This window comes from Lontra canadensis, unplaced genomic scaffold, assembly GCF_010015895.1.
Source record: "Lontra canadensis isolate GAN:19392208 unplaced genomic scaffold, GSC_riverotter_1.0 scaffold109, whole genome shotgun sequence".
NCBI lineage: Eukaryota > Metazoa > Chordata > Mammalia > Carnivora > Mustelidae > Lontra > Lontra canadensis.
In genome coordinates, this window is record NW_022631103.1 from 1,766,065 (window position 1) to 1,786,941 (window position 20,877).

At 35.3% G+C, this 20,877-nt stretch overlaps 1 protein-coding gene across 3 annotated transcripts in view; it reads left to right on the top strand.

Moving 5' to 3' along the window:
• Positions 1-16,654, top strand: part of PRKAA2 (protein kinase AMP-activated catalytic subunit alpha 2) — a 65,878-nt gene extending 49,224 nt beyond the window's left edge. For all 3 annotated transcript variants that reach the window (XM_032839743.1, XM_032839746.1, XM_032839744.1), the window contains 6 exons: positions 121-265; positions 1,696-1,783; positions 3,171-3,395; positions 11,823-12,327; positions 14,181-14,307; positions 15,768-16,654. In XM_032839743.1, coding sequence (XP_032695634.1) covers positions 121-265; positions 1,696-1,783; positions 3,171-3,395; positions 11,823-12,327; positions 14,181-14,307; positions 15,768-16,006 — 1,329 coding nt within the window. In that variant the 3' untranslated portion in view covers positions 16,007-16,654. The remainder of the gene's footprint in view (positions 1-120; positions 266-1,695; positions 1,784-3,170; positions 3,396-11,822; positions 12,328-14,180; positions 14,308-15,767) is intronic.
• Positions 16,655-20,877: the final 4,223 nt, after the last annotated feature.

Genomic DNA, 20,877 nt, shown 5'->3' on the forward strand with positions numbered 1-20,877 from the left:
GAGAATTCTAGCCTGATTTAATTAGCTTGCTCAGTTACATTTGGGCTGATTATGAAACTAAAACTCTTGCTATGTACATGTCTCAAATATTCTTAGTGCAGCTTCTTTTATACTTGCTAGGTTGAAGAGGTGGAAGCAAGGCGGCTCTTTCAGCAGATTCTGTCAGCTGTGGATTACTGCCATAGGCATATGGTGGTTCATCGAGACCTGAAACCAGAGAATGTGCTGTTGGATGCTCACATGAATGCCAAGATAGCCGATTTTGGTATGTAACTCCATAGTTGTTCAGAAATGTACTAGTTGCCTTTTAAAGTGTGTCAGTAGCAACTATTGAAGAACTATGAACTTGTAGTTTCAATTTTATTAATCTGATACCACGAAAAAGGGGTTAATGCACAGTCTCCATGTTGGTTTGTTAGGTTCATTTAAACACAATTTTAAAAATACACATGCTTCCAGAGAAGTTTAGAGGGCCAGTTTCAAGGTACATCCATTTAATATGCATTTTCTCCTAAAGGAAAACCTGTCTTTTTTTTGGAGAGGGGTCACAAACTCTTTTGAAAATATGGGCACTTCCTTTGATGAATGCACTTAAAGAGAAATACCTGAAAATTTGCGTGCAGTTTTGAAGAGTTACAGCCTTTCTCATTTGATCAAGGGTTGACTTCAGGGTAAAATCTAACTACTTGCTAAAAAGAATAGGAGTTTTTGTCAGGTGTAAAACAAAAAACAAAATGTAAATTTAAATGCACCAAACAGTTTCTGGGGTAAACATTCCTGGAAAGAGTACCATAGTAGGGTGTTTGGCAAAAGGATTAGGAAGTAAGAGGTTATAGAAAGAGAGATGGAAACGTGTCCGAGTTCAGTGTTGCTTATGTAAATTTTTTGTCTGTACCTTGTCTTTAATCTAAAAACTAGGAAACTAGTTTTCCTATTTCTCTTCCTTCTCTAAATCGCAAAGCTCTTTAGTATGATACTTCAACTAGATTTTTGGTTCCATAGATTATTTTTTCTATGTTGAATTCAAGCTTTCCAATCTAAAAGCTTTTTTAATGTAATCTTTATAAATTGGAGCTTGTCTGTTTTCTACTTAGAGATTGTTTAAAAAGGCTTTGAAAGTACAGGATAAAAAGTAATGGTCTCTATTTCTTTCTTTCAACTGTAGAAATGGATAAATAATATTTTGATGCTTTTATGTTTGGAAAAGTTCATGTAATTTAGAATAACCTCATATTTGTGAAGTGAATCAACATTTTTTAAAAAAGGTTAATTTATTTGGAGAGAGCACTAGTTGGGCGAAGGGCCTTGGAAGTGGGGAGAGAAAGAATCCCAAGCAGATTCTCCGTGAGTATGGAGCCCAACATGGGGCTTGATCCCACAACCCTGAGATCATGACCTGAGCCAAAACCAAGAGTCGGATGCTCAACCAGCAACCACCCAGGTGACCCAAGTGAATCAACATTTTTAGTTAGAAAAGGAATTTAATTCCAATCATATGTGATGTGCGTTATCTTTTTTGTCAGAGTGTAAGCACTCTGAAGTAGTCTTCTTCTAGTCTCTCAAGTGCTTGCCACTGTTTTAAAATAATTATAAAATATGATATACAAAACATTGAAGACTTGACATTTTTCTTCATGCATTTATCTATGTCGACGTATAAAAATAGCACAAAGTAAATATTACTCTTATTTTCAGGATTGTCTAATATGATGTCAGATGGTGAATTTCTGCGAACTAGTTGTGGGTCTCCAAATTATGCAGCACCTGAAGTCATCTCAGGCAGGTAATAATAGATCAGTGGAGAGAGTAAGCTCTTTATAATCTTTTGTTCATTCTAATAACATTTAATTAAAATATGTTCTGTTCAGAGGATGAGATTGTTAACATAATAGGAACAAATTATCCCTTTAATTTTTCCATTGTTGAAGAGAGAATAGTTATATTAAACAATTTTTTAAACATTTGGTTTAGATTTTGTAATGAGTATATTTAAGGAGTTCTTCCATTTAAAAAAAATGACTGAAACAAATCATGATTTTCTTCATTTTGGAAAAGTACGGATAAGAGAAAGCATTTGTTAAATTTAATGTCATCATTTACTTACCAGACACTGTCCTTAAATAATAATTTATATATTCTTTTATAAGGTACTGTATAGAGTATTATTTTATGTTTTGTCTTTAGAAGAATGAGATTTTTCAGGGACAGTATTGTCATTCCTGAAATTAAACTGTATAAGTAGGGATTGGAGCTTACTCATTGGTATATTAAAAAAATATTTATACAGAGTGCAGTGGTAAACAGAAGACTTTTCACAGTGACCAATGTCTGATTTTAAAAGTTAACAGAATTCGCTGAGAGAAAATAAAGAAAAGGTATTATCGCAAGGAGCAGGTATAGGAGTTTTGGACAAGTACTGCAAATGATATAAATGATGGACAGCAATTTTTTGAAATGGCTTATATTCTTTTAATTGGAATTGTAGAGATTTACTTTGTTACCTCAGACCCAGGTTTGAATTTGTCAGTGGGGTATCAGAGGCATTTTAGTACTGCAGAAAGGTGAGAGAAAAAAGGAATAATATTCCAGACATAGGTTATGTGGAGCAAAGCTAATCTTAGTCCCATGAGCTAATCTAACAAGTGATTAGAATGAAAGTCATACTCAGGATAACATGATACAGGACAAATACTGTCGAAGAGATTGCTGCAGGACTAGTTCAGCACTTTAATTCTTCAGAAACTCCTTAAAATAGGCATGTCAGGGATGAAAATTCTATTTTATATGCATTTTCTTTCTTATAGTTTTGTGGTAAAAGGATTTAGCCTAAACACTATAGTAGTATTTTTTCAAGTTTATGGTCATTTATTTTGATGTTTCCTTGGAAAAAACCAACCATAGTAAGTTTTATATTTTTTAATTAGTTAATTAGTAAGTTGTGAGTTTGTGACAAAGTAACACTTTCTTTTGGAAAGCTTGAATAGTAACTGCTGAGAGCAATTCTCTATGGCGAACAAGCATTGAGTGTTGAGGTGTGGCCAGGGACTTCATTAAAGGCTTGCAAATGAATATACACCGAATCTACATCATGTGTGTACAGAAGCAGGTATACTTGGATGAGAACAAATGGCACTTGCATTTCAGGTTGGCATTGTCATCTTTTCTCTTAGATTGTATGCAGGTCCTGAAGTTGATATCTGGAGCTGTGGTGTTATTTTGTATGCCCTTCTTTGTGGCACCCTCCCATTTGATGATGAGCATGTACCTACGTTATTTAAGAAGATCCGAGGGGGTGTTTTTTATATCCCAGAATATCTCAATCGTTCTGTTGCCACTCTTTTGATGCATATGCTGCAGGTTGATCCCCTGAAACGAGCGACCATCAAAGATATAAGGTGATTCTTCTTTTTGTTACTGTTATGTACATTTTATAATATTAATAATTGTATCACTAATTGAGTGCCTGCTTTATGTTAGACTCTAATACTTATTGTATAGGAATTCTGCTTTCCTTTTTACACAGACCTGATCATGTCACTTATCTTTTAAATATTTCAGATTGTTCCTCATACTTTTTCCTTGAGGTAGCAAATCCTCTAAGGCCCTTCCTAAGGAGGCTCCTTTTCCTGCTCTGAGGTTTTACTCCTGCTCTGAGGTTTTACTCCTGCACTCACCACCACACCCACTTTAGCTACACTCAGCTTTTCCTTCTTCATCAAACATAACATGTGTTTTATGCTTTCATGTTCTAATTTATATTACTGCCTCTGATGCCATTTCTGTCTCTTTTGACCTGACAGACTTCCATTCATCCTTTAAAATTCTGCTTACATATGACCCCCTTTGTGAAATCAATTTGGATTCCCCCTGGCAAAGTTAATTGCTTCCACTTCCGTGATTTTCAAATTTTGTTTATGGTTGTTGTTTTTTTTTCATTATCATTTCAAATGTCAGTGCGTATTTTTCCAGTCCTAAGTTGTAACTCCATAAGTGTAGAGAGAGTGTCTTTCTCATCTTAGTACACACAATGCTAGATGGCCCATGAATGTAGTATATGCTGAGAAACTGAATAAATCTTATGTGTAATACAGACTGACTTTTATGTATTTTATATATGGTTGATGAAATGAAACATTAAAAGTTTTGTTAAGATTTTTAATCCAAAAATAGCTGCTAGCACTGTGAAGGATTTCTTGTTATGTGAGAAACTTTGGAACTTGCAGCGGCTGGTGTTGTTGTGAATATGACCTTTATATAGCACACACAAGCCACGATAATGCATTGCCTTTTACTCTTTACTTACCAGGTTATGTTTCTTAGAGGTGTTTTTTTTTTTTTTTTTATTCTTACCTAACATTTCATCGTTTATTCATTTACAAACACATTCTTTTGCCATCTTTCCAGAATCTCTCCTCTTAATCTTCATAAGCCAGAATGGCTGTTTAGAGACTATGACTCCTGGAATGTTTAAATGATGACATGGTTTTTTTATGTGATTGCTGCTTATCTCTTAGACTGCAAGAAGGGGCTTATTTTTCTTAAGTGCTCCAGGCCTCCTACATAAAAGAAATCTGTAATTGTATATAGCACCAAGTTTAGTTATAGAAATGTACTTAGCAGGAAAAAAAAATCTTTTGTGTTCACAGTTCTTTTTTTTTTTCTTTTCTTTCTTTCTTTCTTTTTTTTTTTTTTTTAATAAATTCTACACCCAGCATGGGGCTTGAACTCACAACCTGAGTTCAAGTATCACATGTTCTACTGACCAAACTAGCTAGGTGTCTCAGTCACTTAATTGGCTTTTCCTTAGAAAGAAAATTAAATATGCTTCCTCTGAGTTATTCATTCTGTAAGTGGAAGCCTGCATCTCCCTCTCCCCTTCACCCATTTTGCCTGTCCCCCCAAACCCCCCTTCTGGCAGCCATTGGTTCTCTATAGGTCTGATGCTGCTTTTTATTTGTTTTTTCATATCTTTTTTTAAGATAAGTGAAATCATATGGTATTTTTTTCTCAGATTTATTTTACTTAGCACAGTACCCTCTAGGTCCATTCATTTTGTTATAAATAGCATAATCTCATCTTTTTTTAAGATTATTTATTTATTTGACAGACAGATAGCACAAGTAGGCAGAGAGGCAGGCAGAGAGAGAGAGAGAGAGGAGGAAACAGGCTCCCTGCCGAGCAGAGACCCCGATGTGGGGCTGGATCCCAGAATCCTGGGATCATGACCTGAGCCGAAGGCAGAGGCTTTAACCCACTGAGCCACCCAGGCACCCCCAATCTCATCTTTTCTTAAGGCTGCGCAGTACTTCATTGTATATGTAAACTACATGTTCCTTACCATTTGTCTGTTGCTAGACACTTAGGTGGCTTCCATATCTTAGCTATTGTATGTAAGTAATGCTGCAATAAACATATGAGTGCTTATATTTTTTTGAATTAGTGTTTTTGTTTTCTCTGGGTAAATACCCAGTAGTGGAATTATTGGGTCATATGGTATTTCTATTTTAAATTTTTTGAGGAACTTCTATACTATTTTTCACAGTGACTATACCAATTTACATTCCCACTAGCAGTGTGGAATTCCTTTTTCTCTGCATCCTTGTCAACACTTATTATTTCTTGTCTTTTTTATTTTAGTCCTTGGCAGTGTTAATTGTGTAACGTGATATCTCATTGTGGTTTTGATTTGCATGTCCCTGATTACAGTTGAGCATATTTTCATGTGTCTATTGGTTACCTGCATGTCTTCTTTGGAAAAAATGTCTGTTTAGGTCCTCTGCTTGTTTTTAATTGATTGGATTTTTTATTTTGTTTTGTTTTGGTGTTGAGTTATATTCTTTATGTATTTTGGACTTAACTCCTTACTGCATATATAATTTGCAAGTATATTCTCCCATTTAGTAGGGTGTCTTTTTGCTTTGTTGATGGTTTCCTTCACTGTGCAAAAGCTTTTTATTTGATGTAGTCCTGATAGTTTATTTTTGCTTTTGTTCCTCTTGCCTTAGGAGACATATTTAGAAAAGTATTATGGCTGGTGTCAGAGATATTATTGTCTGTGTTTTTCTTAGGAATTTTATGGTTTCAGATCTCACATTTCATTCTTTAATCATTGTGAGTTTATTTTTTGTGTGTGATGTTAGAAAGTGGTCCTGTTTCATTCTTTTACATGTAGTTCTCCAGTTTTCCCAACACCATTTATTGAAGAGATTGTCTTTTCTTCTTTGCATGTTCTTGCCTCTTTTGTCTTAGATTAATTGACCATATAAGCATAGGTTTATTTCTGGGCTCTCTATTCTGTTCTGTTTATGTGTCTATTTTTGTGCCAATACCATTGTTTTAATTATTGTAGCTTTATAGTGTATTTTGAAATCTGGGATTGTGATACTTCCAGCTTTATTTTTCTTTCTCAAGATTGCTTTGGCTATTTGAGGTCTTTTATAGTTCCATACAAATTTTAGGATTGTTTGTTCTAGTTCTGTGAAAAATGCTTTTGGTATTTTGATAGGTATTGCTTGGAATCTGCAGATAGGTTTGGGTAAGTATAGACATTTTAACAACACTAATTCTGCCAATCCATGAGTATAGTCTTTAATCTTCTTGGTTATATTTTAGTATTTCTGGTGCAGTTGTAAATGGAATTATGTTCTTAATTTCTTCTTTCTAGTGCTTTGTTATTAGCTTATAGAAATGCTACTGATTTCTAGGTATCCCGCAATTTCACTGAATTTATTCTAGTAGTTTTTTGGTGGAGTCTTTAGGATTTTTTATGTAGAATGTCATATCATCTGCGAAGGCACCCATACTGGATGGATATTAAACTGTCACAGTTTAGCAACTTCTTTACCAGTATGGATGCCTTCTATTTCTTTTTCTTGTCTGATTGCTATAGTTAGGACTTCCAGGACCATATTGAATAAAAGTGGTGCTCTCAATTTTATTGATCTTTTATTTTTTATTTAAATTTATTTATTTATTTATTTACGTAATCTCTACATCCCATGTGAGGCTGATTTCAACACCCCAAGACTGAGTCACATGCTCTTTTTATTGAGCAAGCTAGGTGCCTCTTACTGATTTTTTTTCTATTGTTTTTTTAATTTTTATGTCATTTATTTCTGCTCTGATCTTTATTATTTTCTTCAACTCACCCTGGACTTTGTTCTTTTTTTTTTTTAATTCCTTTATGTGCAAGTTTAGATTGTTTATTTGAGCTTTTTCTTATTTCTTGAGGTAGGGCTGTATTGCTATATATTGCCCTATTAAAACTGCTTTTGCTGCATCTCAAAGATGTTGGTTTGTTGTGTTCTCATTTTCATGTGTTTCCATAACTCATTTAAGTCATTGAGTCTTAAGTACCAAAATAGAGTGTCAAGTAATAGTGATAGAAAGACTTAATTTCTGATGGGGAAATGAACTGATATATTGTCTCAGGCCAACTCTCATAAACATTCTGGTTACTGCTTATCTTGATAGAGTTAATTCAGAAACTGACTCCCGAAAACAAAAGTTGAGTATGACTTTTTAATTGACACTTTTCTTATGGTTAAGAATTATGGTCCTTTGTGCATATGAATGAATTAGAAATAAAAATTTAGATTATTTCCCTATTTATCTTTTTTTTTTTAAAGATTTTATTTATTTATTTGTCAGAGAGAGAGAGAGAGCGATCATAGGCAGCCAGAGTGGCAGGCAGAGGCAGAGGGAGAAGCAGGCTCCCCACAGAACAAGGATCCCGATGTGGGACTCGATCCCAGGACGCTGGGATCATGACCTGAGCCGAAGGCAGCTGTTTAACCAACTGAGCCACCCAGGTGTCCCCCTATTTATCATTTTTTAAACATTTTTATCATTGATATAATTTACATACTGTACATTTGTCCCTTCAAATTGTATAATTCAGTGGTTCTTAGTATATTTACAAAGTTGTACAGTCATCACCATTTTCTAATTCCCTTAAAGAAACTCTATGCACTTAGCAGTCATTACCCATTTCCCCCTCCTTTTATCCCTTGGAAGCCAGTAATCTACTTTCTGCCTTTATGGGTTTGCCTGTCCTGGAAATTTCATATGAATGGAATCCTGTAGCATGTAGCCTTTGAAGTCTGGCTACTTTCACACAGCATAATGTTTTCAGGGTTCATTCATGGTGTAGCATGTATAGTATTTCATTCCTTGGTTCTTTAAAAATACTCCATCGTACAGGTACACTACATTTTGTTTATCTGTCCATCAGTTAATGGATACTTGAGTTGTTTCTGCTTTGGGGCTCTTAAGAATAATGTTGCTATGCACATTCATGTACAAGTTTTTTATGGTCACATGTTTCCATTTCTTTTGGATGTATGTCTTTAGTTTGTAATTCTTGTTGCTGTTCCTTTTGTTAGTGATTTTACTGAATTCCCCAGATTTTGTACTTTTTGTCATGGTTGGCCACTGAAATCTCTGATAAGTTAGCTTAATGGTCATCTTATTGTTTGAGCTTTCCTTAAATGCCTTGATCTAATAAGTCTCACAGCCTTTGCTAAGTGATTGTATGTACATGTTGGAGTATGTCTTCATTGCTCCAAAGAGAAGCTTTTAACTCTGATTTAGTCTTTATTCCACATTAGCAGAGAGCCTCAAAGTCAGCCAGTGATTAGAAATGAGGGTCTTTCTTGGGTAAGCACACAGCCCTGCATAATATATGCATGGCCTGCTTGAGTCCCAGGAATATATCAGAGTATTTCAAAGACCTCAGTGGAACTCTTATTCCTGAACTTTTCATTTTAAGGTTTATGGTTAGCTTCTTGTTTGCCCCAAATCTTACTGCCTCTTCAGTCAGTTGGGATGTCACAGTTACCATTGGTTGGTTTTTGTTTTTTTGTTTTTTTTAAAAAAGATTTTATTTATTTCTTTGACAGACAGAGATCACAAGTAAGCAGAGGCAGGCAGAGAGAGAGGGGGAAGCAGCCTTCCTGCGGAGCAGAGAGCCCAATGAAGGGCTCCATCCCAGGACCCTGAGATTATGACCTGAGCCAAAGGCAGAGGCTTAACCCACTGAACCACCCAGGTGCCCACCATTGGTTGTTTTTGACAAATGTCCTGGGGAGAAGGCTATTTGCAGTGAGGGAACTCTGAATCAGGTCAGAAAAAGACAAGGCATGCAAAATGGAGATTTCCAGGGAACTTCCAGACATGTCAAATAATTACAGTTTCCTGAGGCTAGGACTTTTGGAGAGTTCTAAACCTATTCTGCTCTAATTCTGAACCTATCTTCCCCTTAGTGGTTGTTAGGCCATTATTAGGTTATTAGGTGTTCTGGGCTACCATGATTGTGAGACTGCTGGTTTTCAAGGCTACCATAGAAGTGGGAAAAGGAAGATGGGAATAGGGCAATTTAAAATGTTTCAGATCTCACTGTTTTTACTGAGATCAGCTATTTTCTTGAGTAAACACTTCTCAGATTATTGCAGGCTTTTGGTAAATTTCCATGGTTTTAGGAAAGTTGATTTTGATGATTTTTGCTAGTACTCTGAATGATTTCATGGAAGAGTGAGTTTTTGGAGTTCATTTGGAAATGCTCATCTTCCCTATTTGTCACTAATATTTTTAAAATGTTAGATATATAATGTCTCCTGTTTTATGGGAGAGATTAATATATCGCATCTTTATTACCAAGCCTTTGGTGCTTAGTATGATATAGGAAATAAACACATTAATGGATTAATTCTGGTTTTCATATTTTATGTATTTGTCACTTATTTATTATGCATTTATTGAACATTTACATTGTGTTGGGTAGTTGAATACAACTAAATAAGGCATTGTCCCTGTTTCAAGGAGCTCTGAGTTTGGTGAGTAAGATTAAGAAAAAAATCAACACCTATAAGAAAGTGTGAGTGTTACAATAGAAAGATCTACTAGAAGCTGTAGAAGATTCATCCTCAAGGCCTGGCACACCATCATTTCTTACTTGGACTATTTCATCAGCATCATCAACATTATCATTTTTGTCTTTTCAGTTTCTGTATCACAAGCAAGATTATCTTTACAGAATGCAAATTAGATTATGTCACCCATGTCTCTGTAAAATCTTTCAGTGATTTTCATCAAGCATAGGTTCTAGTCCCAGAATCTTTCTTCTAGCCTATAGCTGTCAGAAATATTTGATAGCTTTTGCCCCTCCAACCTATAACTCCTGTTTTCATGGTAGTGGCCTCAGTCCTGTTCTGGAACATGGCGCAACTCTTTGTCTCAGTCTTCACCTGCATTGTTTTTTGTGCTGGGAATACCTATTTCCCAGCTCTTTGCTCCCAGCTGACTTCTAATCATTCTGATATCTGCTTAAATATTACTCCGTAGCTTCCCTAATTACATGGCTCCTGTTCTGATTTATATATTTTTATCTTACCCTGTGTTCTCCTCTTATAATCTTTATCACAGGATTTTCATATTTATATATTTGAAACTATATATTTATTTTTGTGAATATTTGTTTTATCTGTATTCTGCTAGAATATAATCTGAGAGGAGGAATGTCTTTTTGCTATACTATACTCTTAGTTAAAATTCATAAATGAAACAATCAGTCAATAGAAAGCATTGAAACAAAATATAGACTGATCTGAATTTAGTTTAGAGGGTGCCCAGTTCTATCACGTAGCAATGCTTATGTAGTCTCAAAGGAATAATACATAGTTAGTCAGATGAAAAGAGGCAGGATGTTCTTGGATGTGCAAAAGCCCAGAAGTGTGAGAAAATAAGATTTAGGAGACTGATTGTCAAACTTTTTGGTTTTAGTACCCCTTTATGGTCTTAAAATTGAGGCTTCCAAAGAGTTGTGTTGTTTAATGCAGGTTATATCAGTATTTATCATAAAAAATTGAAACTGAGAAACTTAAAAAAAAAACACTTAATTCACTTAAAAATAACAGTAAAGCTACTACATGTTAATCTAAATAACACATCATCTATGAAAAATTTAAAAAATGGTAATAAGAGTAGAATTATTTTTCAGTCTCTTACGTGTTGGGCTTATTTACTAAGAGAGACACCAGCTAGGTTCTTAGGTCTACTTCTTCATTCAGTCTGTTGCAATATGTTGTATTGGTTGCAGTCTATGAAGAAAATCTGATACCACTCAAATAAGTGGTTGGAAAAGGAGGAACATTTTAACAGTCTTTCAGATAGTTGTGGATATTCTTCTTTGATCTTAAGCCAAAGCTTAACTTGTTAGTTACAGTATAAATTAGAAAACATCTCAGTGTATATTTGTACTTTATTAATTAAAATTCACTGGTCTTTTTTTGTGTGTTTTGTGGATATTTTACCTTGGTCATTCTGAAAATACCGGGTTGTAGATATTTTACCTTGGTCATTCTGAAAATACCTTGGTCATTCTGAAAATACCGGGTTATTGAGTTCAAAAGATTTTCCAAATGGTGACATGTTCATTATAAAGTATTAAAAACCATGTTCATTGTTACCATTATAAAGTTATTAGAAAAGTCTTAAAGTCGTAGGAAGCTGTCAAACTCATGGAGGTAGATACAAATTATATAAAATTCTAAAATTTTGCTTGAAAGGTTGAACTTTATCATTGGCAAAAAATACCGCTAGTTGTTTCCTTTGAAGTGACAGGCTCATTTTACTAATTTTTCAGAAATGTCAGCCAAATACCCAAGTCTGAATAATCATAGTTATTCAAGGGTGGGGGTTAATTAGCTTACTCAGAATCATATAGAGAACAGGTCTTTCTGTTATATTTTATTGCCCCATGTCTAAATTATTTGGGACTTGCCAAAGCATGTTCTTACAATAGTGTATTGTGGTATTTTTCCTAGAGAGCATGAATGGTTTAAACAAGATTTGCCCAGTTACTTATTTCCTGAAGACCCCTCCTATGATGCTAACGTCATTGATGATGAGGCTGTGAAAGAAGTGTGTGAAAAATTTGAGTGTACAGAATCAGAAGTAATGAACAGTTTATATAGTGGTGACCCTCAAGACCAGCTTGCAGTGGCTTATCATCTTATCATTGACAATCGGAGAATAATGAACCAAGCCAGTGAGTTCTACCTCGCCTCTAGTCCCCCATCTGGTTCTTTTATGGATGATAGTACCATGCATATTCCCCCAGGCCTGAAACCTCATCCAGAAAGGATGCCACCTCTTATAGCAGACAGTCCTAAAGCGAGATGTCCATTGGATGCACTGAATACAACTAAGCCCAAATCTTTAGCTGTGAAAAAAGCCAAGTGGCATCTTGGAATCAGAAGTCAAAGCAAACCGTATGACATTATGGCTGAAGTCTACCGAGCTATGAAGCAGCTGGATTTTGAATGGAAGGTAGGAAATTGTAATATCTTAAGATCATTTGTAAAAGTTAGCTTTATTTATTATTATTATTATTTTTTTGGTATAGTAAGCTGCTCTGATCTACTGAGTTGAGTACTTAGGTCTCTAAAAAAGTTGTTTTTTATTTAGATACAAATTTAGTGGTCTTGGTGTTACTGGATGATAAACCCCATTTTTTCCATTAATATACCAAGTGCATTCCAAACTAAACACAGTTCTGAAAGCATGAAGAGTTGTTGATGCTGCGGACCTACAATATTTTTAGAGACTAGCATTCTTGGCCAAGAAACAGAAAGTAATCAACCTGAAATCACCTGAGAAAATAGTCCACCTATTTCTGTCTGCATCATAGCAATAAAAAGTCATGTGTCTTTGAAGATGCTGTGTTTTTACTTTTCTCTCTTTTCTTTTTCCTGCTAGCTATAACAGCTAGGGGTCAATAAAAGTGATACCATCAGGACATATTTATTCAGTCAACAAATACTTTCCTCTAGGGGCGCCTGGGTGGCTCAGTGGGTTAAGCCTCTGCCTTCAGCTCAGGTCATGATCTCAGGGTCCTGGGATCGAGCCCCACATCGGGCTCTCTGCTCAGTGGAGAGCCTGCTTCCCCCTCTCTCTCCGCCTGCCTCTCTGCCTCCTTGTGATCTCTGTCTGTCAAATAAATAAATAAAATAAAAAAAAAAAATACTTTCCTCTAGGTTAGGAAAATCTCTTTTATTTGGCTAGTGCTTTTAATCCTTGGTTATGGTATATTTTTCTTACTCTTAGCTCCCAATTTTCTTTTTTTTAAATTAGTGCTCAAATTCATTGCAATTCTATTTGAGTATATGTGGGAGGGAAAGCATTTTTTTTCATTTCAGATATCTTTTACTCTTCTTTTCTTGAGGACTATGAATGTAGTTTTAAAGGCAGAATAAAAATATTCAAATATACCTTGTGTATATTCATTTGACATGTTTGAAACATCTATCATTTTCATTTTATTTGTACAAGAAATGAATAAACAAGATAATAGTTCCTTAAAACCATTTAAAAACAGATATGCTTTTTCTTAAGCAATTTAGTTAAAAGAAAGACATTAATTTCTTTAAAATTCCATACTGAAAAAAATTTGGAACTCATTTTTCTTTTAAAGATTTTATTTATTTAATTAACAGTGAGAGACGCAACGAGAGAGGGAACATAAGAGGGGGAGTGGGAGAGGGAGAGGGAGAAGCAGGCTTCATGCTAATAAGCGGGGAGCTGGATGTGGGGTTTGATCCCAGGATTCTGGGATCATTACCTGAGCTGAAGGCAGACGCTTAACGACTGAGCCACCCAGGCGCCTTGGAACTCCTTTGATAGATGTTTTGAAAACCCAGAATCATCTTTATCTGGGCTGCAGTTTTCTTCTGTTCAAAGGGCAGATAATACTTCTTCACAGAATTATTGGAATACATAAATTTTGTGACAGTACCTGTTTATACTTCCTAATGCAAACTATTAATGTTAGTTCTGTTTTGTTCCTCCTACTCCATATTAATAGGTAAAGGTATTCAAGTTGAGGCTGGGTGACCGGAATTGTTGTTGACATTTTAGAGCAAAGGCATAGCTAGAATGAAGGCTGGACTTTACATAATCTCTGAGTTCCCTTTAAATTTCTAGTGATCTGCACAGACAGTCCTATTAGTGGAGATTAAATAAATACTAAATACTAAAGTGTCATGTAATATTAGAAGATGATTCAGGAGTTCCTTCTCTACCCCACCTGTCAGCTATTTCAATATTCTTTGCAACAAGAATAAGGGAGATACTGTAGCTTGTTATTTTTAACATTTTTCCTTAAAAAATGTTTCTCACTTTAGGTAGTGAATGCATACCATCTTCGTGTAAGAAGAAAAAATCCAGTGACTGGCAATTATGTGAAAATGAGCTTACAACTTTATCTGGTTGACAATAGAAGCTATCTTTTGGACTTTAAAAGCATTGATGGTAAGGAAGCTATGCAGGCATGAGCTCTGAGAAGATAAAACTTGGCACTAGTTGATAAGATGTTAAAATCATCTCAAAGACATGGTGGGTAGGTCTTCTATGCTGGTTTTAAAGTAATCTAGAGTTAACTAAAAATGCAAGTGAAATGAAAAGGATTGAAGACATGGGTATCTCTAACCCAGCACTTCTTCAAAAGACGTGCCTCCTTGGCATAAAAAGCTCGCTTGCAGTGGTGTTGGTTGTGGAGCTAAAGTAAGGAATAACAGGGAGGCAGTTTTTACCTAATATTGTGTGATGCTGTCCGGTTCTTTGTCACATTTCTTCATTCATATTTTCTTATTGTTAGGATTATAGTATCTAAACCTCTCTGTTCATCAACTTTCCTCATCCTGGTTGGCCAAATGAGTCTCTCCTTGTATTCAGGTTGGATTTTGATGACCCAATCCTTTAGGAGATGAAGGAATCAGGAAGGTGGTTGTGGTTTGTGTCTAAGTCTTTAGTGGGTGCCAGAAGTCAAACCCTCATGAACCAGATGTTCAGTCCAGAGGCCCAAGTGGGATAAAAACAGTAAGCCAGGGGTCAGGTGCAGGACAGAACCAGAGGAGAACTGAGTTCAGAGTTAGGGAAGTTGTTTTCAACAGAACAGTTAAATTTTATTCTGAGCTATCACTGCCTGTCATCAGAATTACCCAGCGTTCTTAGTAAAATGCAGATTGTTGGGAACTACGCCCAGATCTATCAAATCAGAATTTATTTCTAGAGGTGAGTCCTGGGAAACTGGAAATCTTTATTTATTTGTTTTTGTTTTTTTTTTTTTTAAGATTTTATTTATTTATTTGACAGATCACAAGCAGGCAGAGAGGCAGGTAGAGAGAGCGGGCGGGGGAGGGGGTGAGGGGAGAAGCAGGCTCCCCGCCAAGCGGAGAGCCCGACTCAGGCTCGATCCCAGGACCCTGGGATCATGACCTGAGCCAAAGACAGAGGCGTTAACCCACTGAGCCACGCAGGCGCCCCTGGAAATCTTTATTTTTAACAAAATTTCCTTACCCCATGCCCAGGCATTGTGTACTGAAGGTTCAGAAGCACTGTATAATGGTAACTTTTTATTTTAATGTTTTTTTTTTTGTTGTTGTTATGCTGCAAGAAAATAATCATTCAGGGATATTCTTTCTTCAAATGGGATATCAGTTTAAATTCAAGGCTCATGCCAAATACTATGTTGAGAAGGATTTAGGGGTGACGTTTTGACTGTTAGTGTTGTAGTTGATGAGTGATGTCTGTGATAACTGTGAGAGGGAAGGGCTATTGCTTCTCCAGCTCTTAAAACTCTGACACATGCCATCCATGAAGTTTCCCTTGTTCAGATATGTTTACTCAGTTTTCTGAATATAGCATCTTCATAGGAAGGGCTTGGGCAAATATACCTTTCATATAAATTGCTCTTCTTTCATCCATTTCAGATGATGTGGTGGAGCAGAGGTCTGGTTCTTCAACACCTCAGCGTTCCTGTTCTGCTGCTGGCTTACATAGAGCAAGATCAAGTTTTGATTCTGTAACTGCGGAGAGCCATTCACTTTCTGGCTCTCTCACTGGCTCTTTGACTGGAAGCGCATTGTCTTCAGTTTCACCCCGTCTAGGCAGTCACACCATGGATTTTTTTGAGATGTGTGCCAGTCTTATCACTACTTTAGCCCGTTGATGGTGTTTCTTTAATTTCTGTCTTTCTGTTATAGCACTGTGAAAATCAGATAGATTCTTAAAATTATTATTTTACTTATGGATATCATACACTCTGGAATACTGATGGAGAGTCATGAATATTTCCAGGGGACACTCAATGCCATTGAAATTATTGAAAACAAAAAACTCCGACATTTTCCTTACCTATAGACGTCTGTACTTCTGTTTTGCCTATGATAAATTCATAGAGGCAGTATCTTTAATTGGCGAACATTGATGAAGAGTATTGTTACTTTAAAATTGTGAGTTCACTACAGAGGATTAATATACCCTCACTGGTGAGTCATCTCAGTCAAAGTGTGGTTTGGCAATACCTCTTTGCTCTACTATTTAGTGTAGGTAAATCCAGTTTATTTCCTAAAGTTCAGAAGGCTTTAAACTGTGTCATGCACCCAGTCTTCTTGCACAAGATTTAAAAAAAAAATTAACACAGCCATTAGTAAGATGGTATTTAAATGTTGAAACCTTAAAGGCTGGCCCCCAGAATTTTGGAAGCCAAGTTCTTCTAGTAGTTTTAGGTTTTGAAAATACTGCCTAGTGTTTAACAGAAGGGTTGTGGTCCTGAAACAGGTAACTGGTTTCCAGGTTCCTTAAAAACAGCTTATAACCAGCAAGAGATTTTATTCGAGATTTCCTTGGATAATATATTTACGTAAGAGTCTTCGGTGTTCTACTCAGTATTAGAACACCTGAAATTACAATTTTTGGTTTTTCATAAAAAACATTTTTTTTAAACTTAACATCATTTTAAAACATGCTTTCGAAACTACCTTTCTCAAATTCTTTTTGCCTCTATTTATTTTTGTATTTCACCAAGCATGATAAAATAGTTAAATGAAGCAAAGCAAAATACCAACAGTCCCTTAAAATAGAACTTTTACCTTTGATTTAATGTATGTGGTGGTGGGGAGTGTGTGCATATGTCCCCCTGCATCCCACAATGCTAATTCTTCATCTAAAGTTCAAGTTTGTTACCACAACCACCCCCCCCATCCCCACATTCCCACCACCAGTTTCTTTGTTGTCTGATCCTTAGTGGCTGATTTACTTAGCTTTTAAATCTTTTCTGGGTCCCTTTCTTTGTTCTGAATCTTGGTTGCTAGCCATCCAGTTTGAAAACACTGTTCTGGCCCTAAGGGCTTTTCTGTACCTCCAAAGCTTATTAGGTTGTGACCTTACCTGTTGAGGCTGTTAGGCTAGGAAAGCCTTAAACATTAAAAAAAAAAAAAAAAAAAAAAAATCTCTCTTGAATAAATGTATATGTTGTTTACATATATACATATATGTATTCACACACCAGTGCTTTTAAAGGAAAAAAACCAAACAGTTTCTTTGTTTTGCTTTGTGCAGGTTTTTTTTTAAAGTTTAAAAAGAAACCTATATACAGCAGATTAGATAATAGCTCATTGCTTATATTGTTTTAGTCAAAGTATTTAATTTTTAAATTATGTGTAATTTATCTAATTTGTATTTATTCATTTGTTTAATGTGTTATAATTACACTCTCATTCACCTGACTTACCCTAGATAAGATTAAGCTCTTGAAAACAGGTTTCTGTTTGCCAAAAATAATGTTTTCTACCAAGAAGCAAATGAAAATCTTTGGCCAAGTTTCTCTTATGTTTTTGGAAGATAAGCATGTCTGTCTTTAAGTAGTTTCGAGTCAGGAGTTTGCAGTGTGTCACATCATATTGGTTTATAGAACTTTTTAAAAACGGTGTTAAGTAACTTTTAAGTCTGACTTCATAATATCTAAAGAAATCTTTGCTAGCCAATTTGGGATAAAGGGTGGGTTTGCATTGAACTCTTTTTAAGTTTAAACCTTTGAAAGATTGCCATCTAGTGGCATCAAAGGGTACTTTTTGTGATTGTTTTTAGAGGGATAAGCGTCCTGCTGTGTGTTATACATAGGGCATAATTTTAACGGCTTCAAATGTGTAAATACCTCTTTTGGGAAGAACAGGTCCACCTCATACGATTTGCTTGACTGTGATTGATCTTAGAAATAGGAATTCTGATAATTCCTTGTCCCTAATGACAAAATCCCTAACAATTTTGAAGGTGGAAAAACAGCAAGGAATATAGTGGCATTTTAGCTTTGTTAGTCGAATAAATCAGATATTAAGAACTTATTCATATAAAAATACTTTATATTGGTGATTATCATGTTTATTGAGAATTAAAAATATTATATACTATTTTCTCATTCTTGCCAGTATTTGTGAGTATCTACATTTTGATGGTTATCTGTTGAATTTTAGGAGAACCAGGGTTGCAGTTTCAGTTCTCTTATGCTTACATTTTTAAAGCACAGCTACTCTGAATCTAGAAGGAACAGTAAATTGCTTTATATTGAGGAGATTTCAGGAGGCTCAGTACGGCATAATAGGGGCCGGAACAATGTCATAGGAGGCTTTTGTTGCTAATGGGCAGGAAAAGGGAAAGAATCAGTTGCTAAATTCCCACATTTCAATCTTGTAAGCTTGTAATCAGGGGTGTGGTATGTGGTTAGATCTGCGGTGGGAAGAATTTCTTCAAGTTAAGATTTTGGAGGAGAGCTTCTATTATTAGGTTATAAAGAATTAGCTACATCATGGAAATGAACTCCATATGGTTCTACAATAGCATTTCCCACACTGTATCCCTGAGATGCTGTGCTGAAAAACGAGTCCATTGAGCAAGTTTGGAAAGTGTTATATGCCACACTCTTGCTTGAGGATGGAGTGGATATGAGAATTAAAGACTTTGAAAAGTCCTTCAGTGAAAAAAAGAAAACTTTAACCCTGCTTTCCCCAAATTAATTTAACTACTTTTAATCTTAATATTCCATGGGAAAAGGCAAATTTGGAAAATACTGTTTTAGGAAACTTATTGTCCCAAGTTGCTGTAATTAGTTAATTATAATATATATGTAATATGTATATTACATATATATAATAATATATGTAATTATATAATGATAATTAACATAGGAAATAATAGAATTAAGGTATCTTTTCTTCTTACCAGTTGCTGGATAGAATATGGTTCAGAATCAGAAAAATTTCATTTTAACCTGTGGACATCCTCATTTGAGCAAATGCTGGCCTAAACAAAATTTTGTATGTCTGTGATGTGTTTCATAGTACCTTGATTTTCTTAATCAGATTGTGGTATTGTTTGGGAGCAAAATTTATTATTTGTTGTGTTGAATGGATAGCTGAGAAAACTTAAAGCAGATTATTTGTTTAAGAAAAAAAAGGCCTAAGAAACTAGTGACTAATGCTTATTATGGCTCTATGGCTTTGTAGGCAATGAGTCTATGACATTGATTCTCACTTTCAAACTGTATAGTCCGTGAACATTTTCTAAATACAGGACACCATATTTAGATCTAATTCCTGTAATCTGTAACGTAGGAACAGATAAATTGAATGGGGAGGTAGGCAAACCTATTTCAAGTTGGATTTTGTTTTGATCAACAAACTTTTGGCACACTTTTGTAACCTCAAGTGTTTTGTTCCTTGGTATTAGTCTGCTATAACAAGAATCTAGGATCCTAAATTAATTGGAAGTACCAGTATTTCTCTGTCAGAGAATTGGCTGTATGTTTTACAGACAATTCTCTATTTTCTGCAAATAGGGTTCCCATGAGAGCTGCATAATTGTGGGTTGCTTTTTCTTATTCTCTACCAGTTTGTACTCAGGGAACATAAACTTTTTTTTTTTTTTATATTGGAAGAGACATAATTAAGAAAATAATCATAGACAACTGTTACAGGTTTTCTGACTGTTTGAATTTATCTGTAGCTTCTATTAATGTGCAGTATACTGAGTTAATATAAGTACTGTACCTTCCACTTATAAAATAGAAAAGCTTAGAATATGCTTCCCACAGACACGGTATCTTTGTGTGCCACTGGTTAATAATTTAAATCCTGTTGATGGCTGTGAAATCTCAATATCTAAATGCAAACCATGTTCATGGTTTTGTCTGTTTTTGTTTTTGTTTTTAAAGAACTCCATTTTTTCAGTCTGGCTTCTCTTTACCTGGTCATTCTGTCATTGTGTGACTTTTTAAATAGGGAAGGTAATTTATTTTAATAATCGTTCTCAGAGGCTCTATTGGAAATTCTGGATGAGGGATATGTGCAATCTGTTAGTAAATCACACCTATGTTGGACCTCAGTTTGTAACCTCTAAAGTGGGAGGATAGGCTCAAAGGCCTCCAAGGTACATTTGAGCTTTAAAGTTCTGTCTTTGCCTTTTTTGTGTGGTTGCGTTAGTGTTCACTTTTTATATATTTAGAGATTTTATACTAGTGTCAATGTTCTGTATTTGTTTGGTGAGGCATTTTAAAGGTTTATACTTGAAAAAAAATGTAAACACAGCTGGCCTCTAGAATACAAATGGCAAAAATCATCTAGAAAACTGAACACGTTAAAACATCATGTGCACTTGGCATAAGCAACATGTTACTAATTTGAAGTATTAGAAGCGTTCCATACTTTTTTATAGTGATTTTTAGATCCAGAGACCATGTCTATTAACATCGTTAATACCCTGCAGTAACCTTGTGAGGTATAACCATTTTCTAGTCGGGGAAGCAGGACCACAAAGCTCTTCATAAAGCTTTAATGCCGTACAAGTATTCAGCGATGACCACTGCTCTTTCTGCCCCACCTTCCTCAAGGGGAGAACAGTCCGGATCCCTGAGACCTCTGAGTAGTGGAGTAATAAAGATAAACCCAGATGTATTGCTTTCAAGTCTTTGAGTGACAGGAAGTAGTCTTAACTGAATATTTCTTAATTACTGGGACTGGTTGATTTTACTAACGAAAATTACTTATG